The following is a 17,844-nucleotide window of genomic DNA, read 5'->3' on the forward strand; positions in this document are numbered from 1 at the left end:
TAGCCAGCATATGATTCTTTTCTACTGTATTCAGTTCCTATATATTTATTCATTGTTCAAGGCACAAAGACTTAAAATTTAACCATGAATTGATTGCCTACTAACTTGGTCAACATGGAGAAAGGGCTACGAATGACTCATTTTCCTCTTTGGTTGTTTCCTAGAATACTTTCTTTTAAATGTAAGAGGGAAAGCTGTAAAGGGAGTTCATTTTCTGTAACAGTGTCCTACTAGACTATCCAGAGTCCTCCTGTGTTCGTCTAAGAACCCACCACTTTAAATCATTTAAGATTGTTTTTAAGTTTCCTGTGTTCAGAGAACCAAGCCCAATCAGTAAACCTAGACTCAGGAGCAAACTGTATGATGTCCAAAGCAAATTCATTGAACTTTTCTCTACCGCAAACTTCAGTTTAGTAATTAAGGACACAAAATTGGCGAGGTGAGTCTTTTAATTGTGGGAACAAAAAAAAAATAAGTGATGCCTGTAAAGACTACTTCCTCACGGTGCTAACAATTACCATCATTAATCAGTTTTCCTCTGCACGGAAATCCTGTTTCAAAAGGCAATGCTTAATGCAAAAAACGCGACCTGGAGGCTGGCACCCGAACGCTGAGAAAGTGAAAGAGGTTCTAAAGAAATGGAAGAATACACCCTTTTGCCCAAGAATTATACTCTGACAAGAGAAAATTGCTGGGAAAACCCAGGAGGAAAGCGTGCTGAGGAGAGGCGTGGATTCTGTGCCCAGGCGAATCAAGGGACCTCCTAGGAGTTCCCCTAAGGCACAGTGCTTTCCAAAAGAGCACCGATAACTCGGCCACCTTCTCCTCACCTGAGGCACGAAGATTTCTCAGTCGGCCTCTAACTTGGGCCAGTGACGACCACTATGGTGCCGGAGAACCTGAGAGGGCTACACGTCTAGTTCCCAGCCCTGGGGGAATCTTGCAAGGACGGACAAATTGAGCCCAGGTCCGCCCCAGCAACAGAGGACCGTCCGCCTTTCGTTCCGTTGCTTCCAGCCCCAGCTGTGAAAGAGTCTTGCAGGCGCTGAAGTTTCCAAAGGACCTTCCTGGGGGGAATAAATAAGACCTCACCATTGCCATGTTTAAATTCGCGTTTACATCTTTTTTAAAATGTCTGAGGCAACTTTAAATCTAACTTTCCATTCTCTCCTTTACTCTTTGATTTACTATGAAAATAAATTAGTGGTCCAATAACATGACTGTAAATTATAAAGTACTCCAATTTCTAACAAAATGTGGGAACTTATGTTTCCTTAGCTCTACATGGTTGGAAAGTTTGGATTCTATTTTCCTTCATTTCATTACAAAATACCCATTTTCTTTTCCTATGTTATACCTCCTTAATATCTTGCCAAACTTAAGACTAGCCAGCTGGCACAGTATGGCATTGATTGTAATGTCAAAATCAGTCTGCTTTAATCAAATATAAGATTCCTTAAGAATACAGTCTACGTCTCAACACTGCTATATGGCAAGTGTAGCTGAACTGAAGTTAAATGAGAAATAAATACTTGAATGAGGTGTGGAAACAGCTGTAAAACTGATAAGCCAACACAATGTGCATGTCAAAACTGATGAAATTTAAAAATACTTACATTTACTTATTCACCAAAAATAAATGCAATTTTATAAGAATATGGTAAGAAATGCATATTTTCAGATTAGGATATCATCTTACTGTTACTTAACCTAAAAAGTATTTCAGCAACAAATGATTCTGAGTTGGCTTGTTTGTAGAATTCAAGTATTTTACTTTATGGGTATTCTGAAACTTCTGTTTTCTCTTGGTAAAATGAAAGTAATGATATATACATTGCATGGGCTGTTTTTATAATTAAATGAGATCAGAAAATACATAAAGTGACTAATAAAATACCTGAAATGTCAAAGGTAAAGTACCATACAATAAGGACATATTTAAAATAAAATAAAAAGGTTTCTCAATTTTATTGCCAAACCCAGCTTCAAATAACTTCTATTAGCTAAAATGCATATAATAGTGAGAAATAAATAGTAGCTTTATTGATGATCTATCCAGTGTTCAGAGACAACCATAAAACATGCATCACATATAATACACAATGCCTCTGATTTTCTTCAGCCTACTGAAGAATCATAGGATCCGTAATCTGTTGAGATACCCATACATTGTTTCACTATAATTGTCTGCATTGTCGCATCCTATTTATATACAGTGATACTGGATCACTAGAATATGAACTCCAAGAAGGTAGGGATTTTGACCCTACTGTGTACTACTGTGTCCCTAAAATCTACAATCAATATTTGCTGAAAGGATACAATAACAGTAATATAAAGAACAATAAAATTCAAATTACTCAGTAACTCAGTGGCAGAGGGCTTGCCTAGCATGCATGAGGCTCGGGGGTTCAATCCCCAGCACTGCAAAAATACAATAAAATTTAAATTTAAATATCTTTACAAAGGAAGACGAGTTATCTTAGCAAAAATATTTCTCATTCTTTTTCAAGTACTTTTTGTCTTTTTCAAGTGTACATTCTGAAATAATACCTACAATCTTAAGACTTAAAAATTATCACTTCATCCAATAACAAACTAAGCCAATAGCTTTAAATAAATTTATTTCGTAATGCCATCATTAAAAGAATGTAAAAAGCAAGCAAACACCAAATAGCTTCAACCAGGTAGTAGGCCCGGGAGTACTGAGAAATGAAGCCAGGGGCCCTCCAAACATGGGACCTGGATTTCTAATTAATTCGGGGGGAAAAGGCCCCCAAAGGCATGAGCCCTGCCTCACTAATCAGAGAGGGAAAAGAAGAAAATAAATATCCAAAACCCATTAATCCACACCCAACAGGTTCCGCCTCTCCACTTAGCCGAGGGCACACGCCAACCCCTGCCGGTAAAATGTCTCACTCACACCCTGAACTCTGAGACCGGGCCCTGCTCCTGCTGATCAGTTGGCCGAGTGAAGATCCCAGGTGGCTGTCTCCCACCTGCACCTCCGGTCTAGCCCCGCCCACCTCGGCCACCGCCTCCGGAAACCGCCCCGCGCGTTGCCACCGCGACGCACAGAAAAGCCGCTTCCACTCCGCCGCGCCACTGAGCCTCCTGGCGCCAAGAGGCAGCGTACCGTGGCAACGTCAGACGTAGTGACGTCACGAGGACGGCAGCCAATGAAAAGAGCCGCTGAAGGAGCTGGCTTGGTTTTGAATCTTGTAGTGGAGTTTGAAGCGCCAGGAGGCGGACATTGAAGTGAAGTAGTCGCGGTAAACTCTTCCGGGCCTGAGGTGAGTAAGAAGTACTAGAGGAGAAAACTGTGATCCCTCTGACGCTGATTTTGGTAACCTGTCTTGTAGGGAGAGGGGGTCCGGCCACCGCCTCAGGTCTAGAGGACCAGATGCTCTTGTTGACAAACAGAAGCGTTAAGGGGGAGGGCCAGTGCCTGGGGAGAAAGTGAAAGCCGGAAAGAACTCCAGTACTAACCAGGAGCATGGTTAGCCTGACTTCTCTGCAGGAAGGGCAGCGATCTTCTGCCTTCAGTTTTGACAGGAAGTTTTCTAGGGTATCTTGGCTTCATTCATTCCCAGACTTTGGCATAGGACTGTAACTGTCCAGCACCTTTCAGTGTGAGGGTCCTGGACTCCAAATTTGGAGTGTTTTATTTCAGATGCAGATGTAAGTGTGTCTCTGGGCTTAACTATCAAATGAGGAGTTTTCGTTCATGACCGCATAAAGTTTTTGGCTGGCGAGGTTAAGCTATTAGCTTTGTGCTACTGCTCCATTGGGAGCCAGCTCCTAGCCCCAGTTGTAGCTTCAAGGTAAAACCTGTCCTGACTACCTAACGGACTTTCAGAGGTACACTGGCAAAGTGCTCTGCAAATGAGAGTGCCTGTGAGCGCTGAGCATCAGTCCTATGGTTTCTCCTTTAGCTAATTCAAGACTTCAGGAGTTTATTAACCCCTTTGTTACAAATAAACCAAAACAGGCTGCTGCACTTTAACTTGAACTACTCTTGTGAAAAAGAAATGATCTGATGAGAACTAATTTTGTTCCATAGTTTATAACTTAAACTATGGAATAATTGGGTAAAAAGTATTAAATACTCAACAGGTTCTAGCTGTTGGTGTCATTTCACTGCAGACAGCCTGTGACTTTGGTTTTAGGACGTTTTCTTGAATTTTGGAGCTATAGGATATGAAGTTAAAAGACTAGATTGTTACTGAGTTTATATTATTTTGTAAGAACTGCCCGTTTCAGTAGAAAAGAGTATCTGCTTTTAACAGTGATCATTCGCTTGTGTTATTGAAAAGCATTTACAAGCACATAAAATTTTCATTTTAAAATTACATCTTGTCCTACTATAGATATACCTCAAATCAATAAAATGGATTTTCTCCTGTTAACTCTGACAACTAAAATAAAAAAAAAAAGCCCATCTGTCAGTGATGCCCTTCCCTTCACTAGAATTTTTCATTCTTTCCTGATTGATGCATCAGTTAGTGGGAGTTAATGAAGTTAGTGGAAACAGTGGCTCTAATAATAAGATTATTCAAAGAATAGGTCAAGTTAAATACTATAAATGAGGATAGTTCCCAGTCCTAAGAAACTCTTGTCAAATCGGAATAGAATTCAAATTTGAGTTTACTGATTTTTTTCTTAGAAACACATGACCTTAACAAACAAAAGATCAGTATCTGTCTTCAAATTTAATAACAAGTTGTAAATAACATAATTCACATATGTCTATTTTGGTGCCATTGTTTGGAAGCTTTCTCTTCAGATTCTAGTAGAGCATAGTTATAAAAACATGGCCTTTGGATTTGAATCCACTTAATGGCTCCCCACTGACTAGCTATATCATTTGAGAAAATTACTTATCCCAAGACTGTCCCTGTGTTTGTAAAATAGTAATAGAATCTACCTTATATGATTATTATAAGAATTGAAGGAGATGATGAATATCAAATGTTTACCATAACACCTGACACATAGAGTAAACTCAGATGATAATCATCATTGCTCATTATCACTAGTTATCACGATACAGACTTAATCCAAGCTTTTTTTTGTTGTTGTTGTTGTTGCCAACTATCTTTTTTTATTTATTTTCTCTTTATTTCTTTTTTGATACTGTGGATTGGACACATGGGGCACCTTACCACTAAATTGCATTTCTAGCCCTTTATATATTTTTTTTTTGAGTTCAATTCCTTGTTGTATTCTTTTTTTTTTTTCTTTATTTTTTATTGTTGGTTGTTCAAAACATTACATAGTTCTTGACAAATCATATTTCACACTTTGTTAATCCAAGCTTTTTTAATAACATGTTTCCTGAGAGTTGCTACTGTGTGATGTGGGGCAGGCACAGCAAAATCATCATCAGTTATGTTTCAACATGCATTTGAGAACTCTTTTACTAAGACTTGAGATCTTCTATTGTAGGCAACTAGAGTACAACTAGGAGTTGAGGGACGAAGGAAATGAAGAGATATTGGTCCAGATGTACAAACTTTAAGTTATAAAATAAACTAGTTCATGGGATCTAATGTACACCATGGGTAGTGATAGATCTATTAATTTGTGGTAATCATTATACAATGAATATATCAAATCTTTACATTGTATACCTTGAATATATACAATCTTTATTATCAATTATATCTTTTTTAAAGTAAGCAAATATGTATATATTTTTAATTTCTATGGGAAAATCTCTGAGGATCTCTGCTCTGAACGGATTACATTGCTTTTTGAATTGTGTGTATATTTTATGTAGTTAGTCGATTAATTCATTTGTTTGTCATTCATTTGAGAACTTACTGTACCAGACTCTCTACAAAAGACTAGTGATATCAAGTAAAAACAGTTACATTAGCTGTTATTTCTTATTATTCTCTTGTACCCTTTTCTAGTCATATGCAATAGCCATAAAATTTTGGAGCTAGGAAAGGACCTTAGATATATAATCTAACCTTTTTGTTTTATATATTAGCATCTCAAGTTCCTTCATTAGTCTTTATACCATACTTTCCCTAGACATGATAACTATCCTTCTATTAAAATTGACAGTGAACCAGGTATAGCACACATATGTAATCCCAGCAACTCTGAAGAATGGGGAAGAAGTATCACAAGCTTGAGATTAACCTCAGGAATTTAATGAAATCCTGTCTCAAAATAAAAGAGACTGTAGATATAGCTTAAGAGTAAAGTGCCCCCGGGTTCAATCCCCAGTACCAATAAATAAAATGGGATTGAAGATATTTATCCTTTATATTGTAGTCCTACCAATGAAATCCTACTAGTTTGCTCTTTTGATTCTACTTAAAAAATAACACTTAGGAGAAGATATGACAAAATAAATCAGAGACTGCAATCTCTTAGTCAACCATGTTACAAAGAAAGCAAGCATCATGTTTTAATGTAGGACCCATCTCATTACTCCCTGAAGATATATATCTAAACTTTTCAAATTATTACTATCACTATTATTATTATTTTGAAACTGGTCTCCTTATGTTTCCCAGGTTAGCCTCCAAATCTTGTGCTCAAGAGAGCTAACTGCCTCAGCCTCCCCATTAGCTGGAACTATAGGCACATGCCACAGTACTAGGCTTTAATTTTGTTACTTTTTTGATGATTCTGTTGACTTTGGGCGTCATTATTAAGAAAATTGAGGCTGCAGTTGTAGCCCAGTGATAGAGTACATGCTTAGCATGTGAGTTCCCTGTTCAGTCCTAGCACCAAAAAAAAAAAAAAAGTTATGCTTACTGGTTTTTTTCTTAGAAACACATGACCTTAACAAACAAAAGATCAGTATCTGTCTTCAAATTTAATAACAAGTTGTGAAACAAAGTTAGGTTTAACATTATACTTCTTAAACTCCTTTATGTGGTTGTCCTGAAGTACCTATTACCTTATAAAATGCCTTAGATAATTCTCAGTTAACCTCAAACTCAAATCTAAACTCTTAAGCCTTAGATTCCAGATTCTAAAACTGGCCCCACCCTTATCCAGTTTTGTTCTTTTAATGCAGTCCTCTCCCTTCCACAGCACTCTCCAGCTGCAGTAAAAGAAAACAGAGATTCCCTTGAACATTTCGTTAGAAGTCTACTCACACATTCTAACTATCTCAGACCCTAGAAAAATGCCTAGCACATACCTGTCAATAAATATTTACTAAATGCAAAACTAGTTTTCCTTCCTGAAATATGTTTATCTGGCTAATAACTATCCATCCTTCAGCTCTCAGTTCCAGTCACATTCTCCAGGAAGATTTCTAACTATACTCATCCCCCATTGTAGGCTTTTATAGCACTTGTCAACACTTCACGTTTGTGTCAGTCCTATATTAATATGTTTCCCTTACTACACTGTGAATTAAAAAAAAAAAATAGCAATAGTAACAAACACTTGTAGCAAATTCTTGTGCCTAGAATTATGCTAAATGTTTAATCCTTATCTAGTTCTTACCACAAGTCTATGAGGAAATAGATACTATTATTAGACCTACTTTACAGATGAGGAAACTGAGCCACAAGGAAGTTTAATAACCTGCCATTGTCATAGCCAGCAAGTAATAAAGCTGGGTTTTAACCAAAGATGTTTGGGCCTAACATCTAATAGTTAACCTCTTTAAAAAAGTAATTGGCAAGGTTGTCTCACCTTCTAAACTTGCAATTCTAAAGCTTTGTTTTGAAATAATCACATATTTGATGTCCTTTTAGCCCATTTTTGTGTATTTTTATCAAAAGTGTGTCTGTTAAAGCCAAAACATTGTTGAATATTTCAGAAATGTTTTGGCAATATATATGTGGGGAGATAGTTTTGGGTATCACAAAGAATGCAGGAGACTACTAGCCTGTAATGGGCAGGGAACAGAAATACTAAACATTCTCTAATACATGGAACAGTTCTAAAGAAAGAATCATTCTACCCAAAATGCTGTTCATATAACCACACTGGGAAACGTTAAAGGATGAACTCACTATGGGAAGAAGAGGCAGAAGTAGGGATAGGTAGAGAAGAAAAATTGATATTTAGTACATACTTTAATTCACTTAGTATTTATTGTTTTTTTTAGCATTCACAACAATCCTATGAAGTAGTATTATCTCTTATATTCAAGGTAACCTGAGACTTAGGGTTAGTAACTTATACAAGGTCATGAGCAGTAAGTATAGGTTCTTTGCAGAACTTGGCTAGACAGAACCTCAAGGATGGAGACCAGAGTAGTGATTCACCTGGGACATGACTTTAGCATCAAAGTGATCTACTCTTCCTCTTCAGCATTCTATTTTTAGATAAAGACAGAGTCCTGAAAAGACAGAACTGAGTCTAGCATCTGCCACTTTTAGATTACTTTGGCCTTAGAATTTTGTCCAAAACTATATGGTTTGTGACATATTTTAGTTTTAATAGTGCTGTCATTTCTCCCATTTAAAAACAATAAACTAAATATATTTTGGCTCCTCCTCCCTTTTTATCTACACCATTTCTCTTCTCACTTTTAGAATACTACTTCCTACTATTTTCCCATTCCGATTTTTTATTATTCCACTTGCCCAGAGCTGCTCTACACATTGGCGTCTGTGTTACTAAATCCCATGGTTAACTCTGAGTAAATACTTGACCCATTAGATGTATTTAACACAATTGATCACTGTCTTTATTATTTAAAGGTTTTCCAAAAGTCTTAAAGCAGTTTAAAGCTTTAAAAACTTTAAACTGCATTAACCCACTAAGTTCCAAGTTTTCTATTCTGCAAGCATAATTATTTCAAGTTTACTATAAACGTTATATTTGTTACTCAATTTAAGCTTTTATAGATGGTCTTCATCTTGGGTGATGGGACAAAATGGTTTAAATGCTAAGGACAGCCTTTATTTTCTTAAATTGACTTCCTACTGCCTTGGTATTTTCACTCTTGGATTCAATATGTCCAAAATTGAACTCTTGGTTCCTTTCTTTCCTCCAAACAGACCCCTTACACCCACCCCAAACCTGCACCCTCAATTATTTCCATCTCACTTGATGACTACTCCATTCTTCCAACACTCAAGCCAAAAAAGTTGCAGTTGTTCTTGAATCTTATCTTTCTCTCATACCCCTCATCTACCTATTAGGAAATTCTGTTGATCTTCCTTCAAAATCTCACTGCTTACCACCTCTGCTGCCACCATTCTGTTCTGAGTGACACCATAAACTCTTGCCTATATTACTTCAGTGGGTTAGTCTCTATTCCCTATCATATTTCATCTTCACAGCAGTAAAAATGATCAGATTATTACTGCTGTGCTTAGAACTTTCCAGTGGTTCTTTATCTTATTCAGAATACAAGCCTAAGTTCTTTAGCATGCCACATTTTTTAACTTATTTTTACCTTGTCTCGCATCTCCCAGTATCTGTGTAACTAACTTCCTTACCTCCTTCAAGTCTTTATTCAACTGTTATTTAAACATCTGGTGTTATTTTATTTTTAATTGACAAATAATAATGGAATGCATTTGTGGAATGTAATGTGATGTTTCTATCTTTAGCAATTTTGAAACATACATTAATTAACTATAATTATTCCCCCTGTATAACTGAAACTTTATATCCTTTGACCAACTTTTCCCTGCTCATCCCACCCTCCTCAGCTCTGATAATCATCATTTTGCTCTGTTTCTATTATATCATATTTTTAGATTCTACATATGAAATCATATGTTGTCTTTCTTTGCCTGATTTATTTCACTTTGCATAGTATCTTTTAGATATATCCATATCATCAACAAATGGCAGAATTTCATTCTTTTTAAAGCTGAATAGTATTCCATTGTGTATGTATGTCACATTTTTATTCATTCATCTGATGATAGACATTGTTTCTGTATCTTGGCCATTATGAATAGTGTTGCAATGAACATGGGAATGCAGACATACTTTCAACACATTAATTTCAGTTCCTTTGAATGTACCCCAGAAGTGAAATTGCTGAATCACAGTAATTTTCTCACCTTCTTCAAGTTCTCAACTCAAATGTTTGGGCGGGGGCGGGTATATATGCATGTAAATGAGGGAGAGATTATCTCCTGGGTAGTTGAGGTTTCCAAATTACTGATCTTTGTTAGCTTACCTTTTCTTTTTTATGTGAGACAACTAAAAGTCAAATCATAATTGTTAAACCTGCTGTCATTAATTTTCCTGTAATTTGTATATAATTAAGAGATCAAGCACTATGATGTTTTCAGAGACTGGAATCTCTGTCTCTGAATATACCAAGAAGGATATTCCATTTCTATCATCTTCTGGCTAACTGATGCATCCTTGGAACTATTTTTAACCCTTTTGTATCCTTGAAATACAGGTAGAAATACAGGTAGAGACCAGCCTGGATGCATCACTTTTCATTGCTGAGAGGTCTGCAGCCAAGATCACTTTAACTAAATATAGTTCATAAGCTAAAGCTCTGAAAGAACCTTTCCCTTCCATTCCTAGGACCCAAGCAAAATAGTGCTGGAGCCATTGTGAAATCAAAGCTGGGATTTTTTAAGTGCAATACTGTAGGGATATATGACTGATTCAGTTATTGTATTTGAGTTTACACTGAAACCCACACTTTAACTAATATTTCAAGTAAAAGGATTTTATCGTGCTTTTGTGTATATGGGTGCCATTTATATTTTTTGTTTTAGGGTATTTAAGAGTACCTGTCTCTACATACATATTTCCCCCACCAGCGTTTACCAAGTAAATGGAACAGAATTAAAACTTTTTATGAACAAATACTGCATGCCAGTTTTAAATGGAACTAATATTAAAACTTTATTTCCCTTTTGAATTCCAGAGAAGTATCAGGAATTCAAATAAATAGGAATCAAGATAATCAACAATGTCTGTCACAGAGGAAGAACTTTGTCGCCACATGAAAGTTGTTGTTCGTGTACGCCCTGAAAATAGAAAAGAAAAGGCAGCTGGTTTCCATAGAGTGGTTCATGTTGTGGATAAACATATTCTAGTTTTTGATCCCAAACAAGAAGAAGTCAGTTTTTTCCATAGAAAGAAAACTACAAATTTTGATGTTACAAAGAGGCAAAATAAAGATCTTAAATTTGTATTTGATGCTGTTTTTGATGAAACTTCAACTCAGTTAGAAGTTTTTGAACACACTACCAAGCCAATTCTTCGTAGTTTTTTGAATGGATATAATTGTACAGGTAATTATTTCAATTTTGAATTTAATTTTTTCATCTCCTTATAGCTTTACATTGAGAGAGGTATGTACTTGGTCATTTCCTCTAAACGTGATCAAATTTAAGGTACTTGTGTGCTAAAAATTCTTAAGAAATTTAATAGACTTATCTTTAAATGTAGACTTACTTTGAAATTTAGTCATTAGACATAACATTTATGATTTATGAAACTTTGTCTTACCAGGGCCTCTATGGCCCTATCATTAGTTCATTCATTTTCCCATGTTAATAACCACATGCTTCTTGCAACTGAAGTCAGATTTCCCCTCATTTGTATTCATAAGTATTCTCACTGCTTACCTATAGAGTTATCTATCCATCCCTGGTGAATAGGTTTTCTGAACACTTGGCAGCTTCTTTCACAGCACAATTTTTCTCTCAGTTACTTTGAAATAAAAATATTAAGACTCCATAATAATTGAGTATCTTGTGCTATTATTTTAGTATATCTTCAGCCCAAGAAGCATCTGCTTTGACAAAACTATAATTTGCATTTGCAAAAGTCCATATTGGTTTCTCACACAGAGAGAGAGAAAGAAAGAGAGATGTAAAATGGCCAGTTAATTGATTCACTATAAGTCACTGGAAACCATTACTAATATATTATTTTTATAATTGTCAGTTTTTGTAAATGCCAGTTTCCATGACATTTTTGCCTAAGGCACTCCTTCACTGTAACATGTATGTTTTACTATCACTGACTAATTTGGTGTTTTGGTTTTTTGTTTTTGGTTTTCCATATTGGGGATTGAACCCAGGACACTCTACTACTAAACTGTATCCCCAGTATATTTTATTTTTGATTTTGAGACAGTATTACTTATTCTCAGTAAGTTGCCCAGGCTGTGCTTGAATTAGTGATACTCCTAACTCAGACTCCCAAGTTGCTGGGATTATAGGCATGTACCACCTTACTTGGCCTGATTGAGTTTTATGACAGGAGAATTACCCTTTTGAGTAAGAATAGAATGTGGTTTATTGATTGGGGCTGCTGTGATTTTTATTTTTAAGCAGATAATCATTTCTGTTTTCACAAAACATCAAATTGCTTCTAGAGCTTTTTAAACTAATTCTTAATACAGAGTTGTTAGCTGTTTGTACTAAGGGTACATGGCCTCTACCTCAGTGGAGCTCACAGAAATAGTGCAATGCCGGACAGTGGCACACGTCTATAATTCCAGTGACTCAGGAGGATGAGACAGGAGGATCTCAAGTTCAAAGCCAGCCTCAACAACTTAGTGAAGCCCTAAGCAACTCAGTGAGACTCTTTTTCTAATAAATAAAATACAAAAAAGGGCTGGGGATGTGGTTAAGCATCTCTGAGTTCAATCCCTGGTACCAAAAGAAAAAAATACAGAAATACAGTGTGATACCTGTTAAGGTAGATATGGATGTGTAGCATACCCTGAGAATACAAATGAAGTAGATGTTTCTGCCTATGACAATGAGGAAAGGAACAGAAAAGTTGACATTAGTGCTAAGTAAAAGAACAAAAAGGTGATATCTCTTGGGTTTAAAAAATTACTATTTGGGATATCCAGATATAACTACCCACCAGACAGACAGTGGACATAGTAATATTACCTATGTGTCATAACAAAGAACTTTGATACCTTTTCATAAAAATTCAGTACTTGCATATGGTGCCACTGGAGCTGGGAAGACCCACACAATGCTAGGATCAACTGCTGAACCTGGAGTAATGTACCTAACAATGTTAGACCTTTACAAATCCATGGATGAGATTAAAGAAGAGAAAATATGTAGTACTGCAGTTTCTTATCTGGAGGTAAGTTGGCACTATCACTTTTTTAGATTAATCACTGTTTTTGAGAATCTTAATTGCATGGGTCATTCAAATTGTTATACATTTCTCATGAATGTGAAAAATCATTAAAATATCTGGTTTTGAATATTTTTTATGTATATTACTGTTTTTTTCTGTTTTTTTTTTCTTTTGGCACAATTTCAGACTTGCAGAGAAGTTGTAAAAATAGTACAAAGAACTTCCAGATACCCTTCATTCACCAAGATCTCCCATATGTTAACATTTTACCACATTTGCTTTCTCTCTCTGTATCCATTTATTTTTTTCAGAACTGTTTAACTTGCAAGCTTGTAAATACAAGAAAATTTCTTAAATAACTTTGAACAGTTATCAGAAACAGAAAATTAGCAATGTTATAACGTTGTTATCTCACCTATAGATCTTAATGAGATATTGCTAATTATTCTATTAATACCCTTGTTGAAAACGAAATCTAAAACCATGAATGGCATTCAGTTGTCATACCCCTTTAATATCCTTAAATGTAAAATTTCCTGTGTTTCAGTTTTATGATGCTACCATAAAATTCTCTGTTTAGGTTTGTCATGATTAGATTTAGGTTGTGGGTATAGACTGGCAGAAACACCACAAAAGTGATGTTCAGTTCTGTTGCTTTATATCAAAACATTTATGTGGTTGATTGATACCATTATTGACAATGTTAACTTATATGATTAATTTCATTATGTTGATATCTGCAGGTTTTTTCCACTCCAGTGATATTATTTTACCCTTTATAATTAATAAGTACCTTGTGGGAAAACAGGGTAAACTCCTTTTTCTCCTCAGAGTCGCCTCTATTAGTATTAGCAGCCACTGACATGTCTACATCAGTCATTATTCTGATGGTAGATGATGGTGATTTTTAAATTCTATCATTTCTAACTTTGCATTCGGATAGTGTTTTAAGAACCAATGCAGAAACAAAACCCTAATTTCACCATCAGTGTTAGCAGGCATTTCTAGTATCAGAAAAGTTCTCTCATTAACATCCTATAGTTTAATTCCTACTATGGGAATTTCTTCCAAAGATTGATTAAAATCAAATACATTTCTAAAGGTTTCTTTATCACTCTAAAAAACTTAAAGTAGAACTGATTTTCATCATTAAGAAGTAAAATGAGTTCTGGGGCTACAGCTCAGTGGCAGAGCGCTTGCCTGGTATGTGTGATCCTTAACACCACATAGAAATACACAAATGAAATAAAGGCATTCTGTCCATTTACAACTACAAAAAGATTTAAAAAATAATAAAGAAGTAAAATGAATTATTCTGAACGCAGGATATTTAAGGAAATGAGAGTGGCTGCACTTTTTTCTTCTTTTTTAAATCTTTTCTAACTAGAAGAATTTTTAAATTGATATTTTCTTAATTTTTACTGAGTTAATATCTGCTTTCCTTATGTTAATGATATAGCAGTACCATATATGGATAGATTATGCACCAAAATTGCTTACAAAGCATTAAAGAAATATTTATGGCTACACCTCGGTGCTTGGATATTTTAATTTCATAGGTTGGTGGGTGTGACCCAGCCCTCTGATAAAAGTTCCCAAGTGAGTCTCATGCGTAAATCAGCTTGGGAGTAATCATTCTGTTCTTTGTGATTGAAATGGATAATGAAAAACAATAGAAAAATTAGTGCTACCTATCAGAAAAATAAGAAGTAAAAATTTATATTTTTATATTATCATTTTATTACTTTGAGCTTTATTACAGTTTAACAAAATGTTATCATTCTTTGTAGAGAATTGTACCAGCAAAGAATTTTCACTATAGGCTAGTTACATCATAGAAGGAAATAATACGAATTTTTTTTTAAATTTATTTATTTGGTACTGAGGATTGAAACCAGGGACACTTTACTACTGAGCTACAACCCCAGTCCTTGTTTATTGTTATTTTGTTCTTTGGGGAGTTTTGTTTCTTTTATTTGTTTTTGTTTTTGAAACAGGTTCCAACTGCGTTGCTTGGGGCCTAAGTTGCTTAGCCTCACCTCAGATTTGCAATCCTGCCTCAGCCTCCCAAGTCACTGAGATTACAGTGCACCACTGAGCCAGCCAAAATAATTTTTAAAGACTTCTTATTAGTAGTAAAAGTTGTAATTTCATTTGACAAGTAGTAAATTTTGTACCTTTAATAAATTTGTAAAATCAAATCAATAATACTACTTCTGTGTATTATTTACAGAAATTTTTTTTAAAATGTTGCCAGGTATAGAAAACATATGTGTATTTACCATCAGGCAGTGGAGCAGTTATCTAGGCTTCAGTCTCTATTTTACAGTTATCTTTGTGATGATGGACAAATTGCTTAGTCTTAGTTGCCTCATCATTAAAATGGGAAGGAGTCCCCTTAACGTTGTAAGTTAAACAATGTAATTGAAGGATTAAAGCCACAAATACCATTTGTCCTTGAGTATGAGTTTTCTTTAACATTTATTTCTCTGAAATTTATGTATTTACAGGAAATAGGAAAAGGCAACTCTGCTATATTATATATTTCTGTTTCATTATAGTAATCAAACCAGGAATTATGGGGTGAGGGTGTAATGACTCCAATTTTTATTCTCAATTTTAAGCCTAGGGGATCAAATACTTCCATTTTCTGGAATGGTAGAAAATATATGGCAACATGAGATCAAATGAATGAAAAAGTGAAAATGAATTGCTCTTTTTATCTAAAATTCTAATAACAAATGAGCAATGTGTGTGTCTATCACTGTTATGTTTTATCGCAGTGCCAAAAAGGGTTTTTATTTTGTGGTGGTGTTGTTTTTAAGGTTTATAATGAACAGATCCGTGACCTCTTGGTGAATTCTGGTCCACTTGCTGTCCGGGAAGATGCCCAAAAAGGAGTGGTTGTTCAGGGTCTGACTTTACACCAGGTATGTTTATAAATGCCTTTTTCTCATGTTAGAATAATAGTATGTATGACTAGCCATTTATACAGCCATTTACTTATTTTCCAACCTATTTAGAAAAGAAAGAAACTAATGAAATACAGAATTAAGTAGGATATGTCTTTGCTCTTGAAATAATTGGGGGTTTTTTGGTTTTGTTTTTTCAAAAAAATCTGCTTGAACATTTGATTTTTGTGTTTTATTCTGTTATCTCCTCCAAGGCTATATTTACCTTTTATTCCTCATACAGCACCAAGTTCTGAGTGGATGATACATAGGTGATATTTAATACAATTGAGTGATAGAAAACACTTTCCTTTCACCTTTGAAAGTCTTGTTTCTTGAAAGTTTATTAAAGTGCTTAGGGTTGTACCTTAGTGCTACAGCATTTGCCTAGCGTGTTTGAGTTCCTAGGTTTGATTCTGAGCAGTACACATACACATATACACACACACAAAGAAAAAAAAAAGAAAGATTATTGAAAAATATAGATCTCTAATTTGTGTTGTGTTTTTGTTTTTCTATTTAAACTTATATAGCCCAAATCCTCAGAAGAAATTTTACAGTTATTAGATACTGGAAATAAGAACAGGACACAACATCCCACTGATGTGAATGCTACATCTTCTCGTTCTCATGCTGTTTTCCAGGTAATGAGCTATCACTTTTAAAGTAAAATTTAAGATAAATAAAGCAAAATTCATGAATAATAATTTCCATACATGAGGAAAAAGATTTCTTCATCTGTAGACTTTTCTTCTTCTCAGTACTTTCTTTACTTTGCAGATTTTTTTTTTTTTTTTTTTTTTTACTTTGCAGCTTTTAAGAATATCTTACCACTAAGAATATTTAGAATTCAGATGGCATAAAACAAAAGCATGATCTTTCACCTTTGTGAATATAGGAATATATAGGTTTCAGTCCTTATAGATACAGGATGGTAAAGTGATAGTAACAGAAGCTTTTTTTTGTTAAGTAGTTGAATATATTTAATCATTCTACAAAAATAATCTTATATTCAGAGTAAGATTTCTCCTATATGAATCTAGATTTATAGAGCTATTTGATAAGGAGGATATTAATTCACTTGTTTAAGATTTCATCATGAGGAGCATGTAAGTACCTGCATTCCTTAAGATTGACATAGTTCACATGACATAAAAGACCTAAAGCATTGGTTAGTAGCCATTGCTTGTACTTCCTAGTCCTTTTTATAACCAAGTGATTATGTAAAGCCTGATTTTGAATTATACTGTGTAAAATTCTTCTTATGAAACAGAAAATATTGCAGTTGAAAGAATTTATATCTCGAGAACTCAAGCCATTCAGATGATCTCCAGGAAACAAGTTTTCATTGGTCTTTTCTTACTGCTATTTATTTAGTCTTGTGAGAAAATATCTGTGACACTGAAATTTCCCTGAAATATCTTAGACCTTGCTTTATAAGAAAATTTAATTAAATAATTTTATAATGGAGTAATGGGTTTTCTTCCTTACCACCTTTTTTATTTCACTTAAAATGCTAAGAAATAGCTTAAAACATTTGAATAAATTATACCTTACTAGGCAGTTGAAAATAACAAGTATACTACTACCTTTTTCATATATATAATATTCTCTTAATTATAAAAACATAAAACAGTTTTGTAGATTAGAAAAAGTTTACTCTTGATTTTGGGTCAACATTCACATTCAGCTTTCCTTTGAAAGCAATCCTGGAGGCTTGCAAAGCATTCTGACCACTACCTTTGGTTTTCTCTTAGGAACATTATTTCTATAGAACCCCTGTACCTTACCCACCATCACCTCTGATAATTCCATATTCTGATTCAAGTGGTACCAGAATACAAATACAATTGTTTTGGCTTCA

The 17,844-nt window shown here is 34.8% G+C and overlaps 2 protein-coding genes across 3 annotated transcripts in view; one reads left to right on the top strand and one right to left on the bottom strand.

Annotated features, from left to right (window-relative positions):
* Mettl15 (methyltransferase 15, mitochondrial 12S rRNA N4-cytidine) overlaps positions 1-3,138 on the bottom strand; it is a 235,632-nt gene extending 232,494 nt beyond the window's left edge. Inside the window, exons 1-2 of one of the 2 annotated variants that reach the window (XM_046467533.2) lie at positions 3,027-3,138; positions 831-1,067 (exon numbers count right to left, since the gene is read on the bottom strand). The gene's annotated coding sequence lies outside the window, so the exon portion shown is untranslated. Of the gene's footprint in view, positions 1-830; positions 1,068-2,923 lie in introns of both variants that reach the window. The other variant, XM_046467532.2, reaches the window with a different exon arrangement.
* Positions 3,139-3,191: 53 nt separating this feature from the next.
* Kif18a (kinesin family member 18A) overlaps positions 3,192-17,844 on the top strand; it is a 71,620-nt gene continuing 56,967 nt past the window's right edge. The window contains exons 1-5 of the mRNA XM_046467510.2: positions 3,192-3,293; positions 10,838-11,207; positions 12,875-13,032; positions 15,855-15,959; positions 16,514-16,624. Coding sequence (XP_046323466.1) covers positions 10,883-11,207; positions 12,875-13,032; positions 15,855-15,959; positions 16,514-16,624 — 699 coding nt within the window. The 5' untranslated portion in view covers positions 3,192-3,293; positions 10,838-10,882. The remainder of the gene's footprint in view (positions 3,294-10,837; positions 11,208-12,874; positions 13,033-15,854; positions 15,960-16,513; positions 16,625-17,844) is intronic.

Source organism: Marmota monax, unplaced genomic scaffold (assembly GCF_021218885.2).
Source record: "Marmota monax isolate L192 unplaced genomic scaffold, Marmota_monax_Labrador192_F-V1.1 WCK01_AAM20220418_F8-fsc00135, whole genome shotgun sequence".
Classification (NCBI taxonomy): Eukaryota; Metazoa; Chordata; class Mammalia; order Rodentia; family Sciuridae; genus Marmota; species Marmota monax.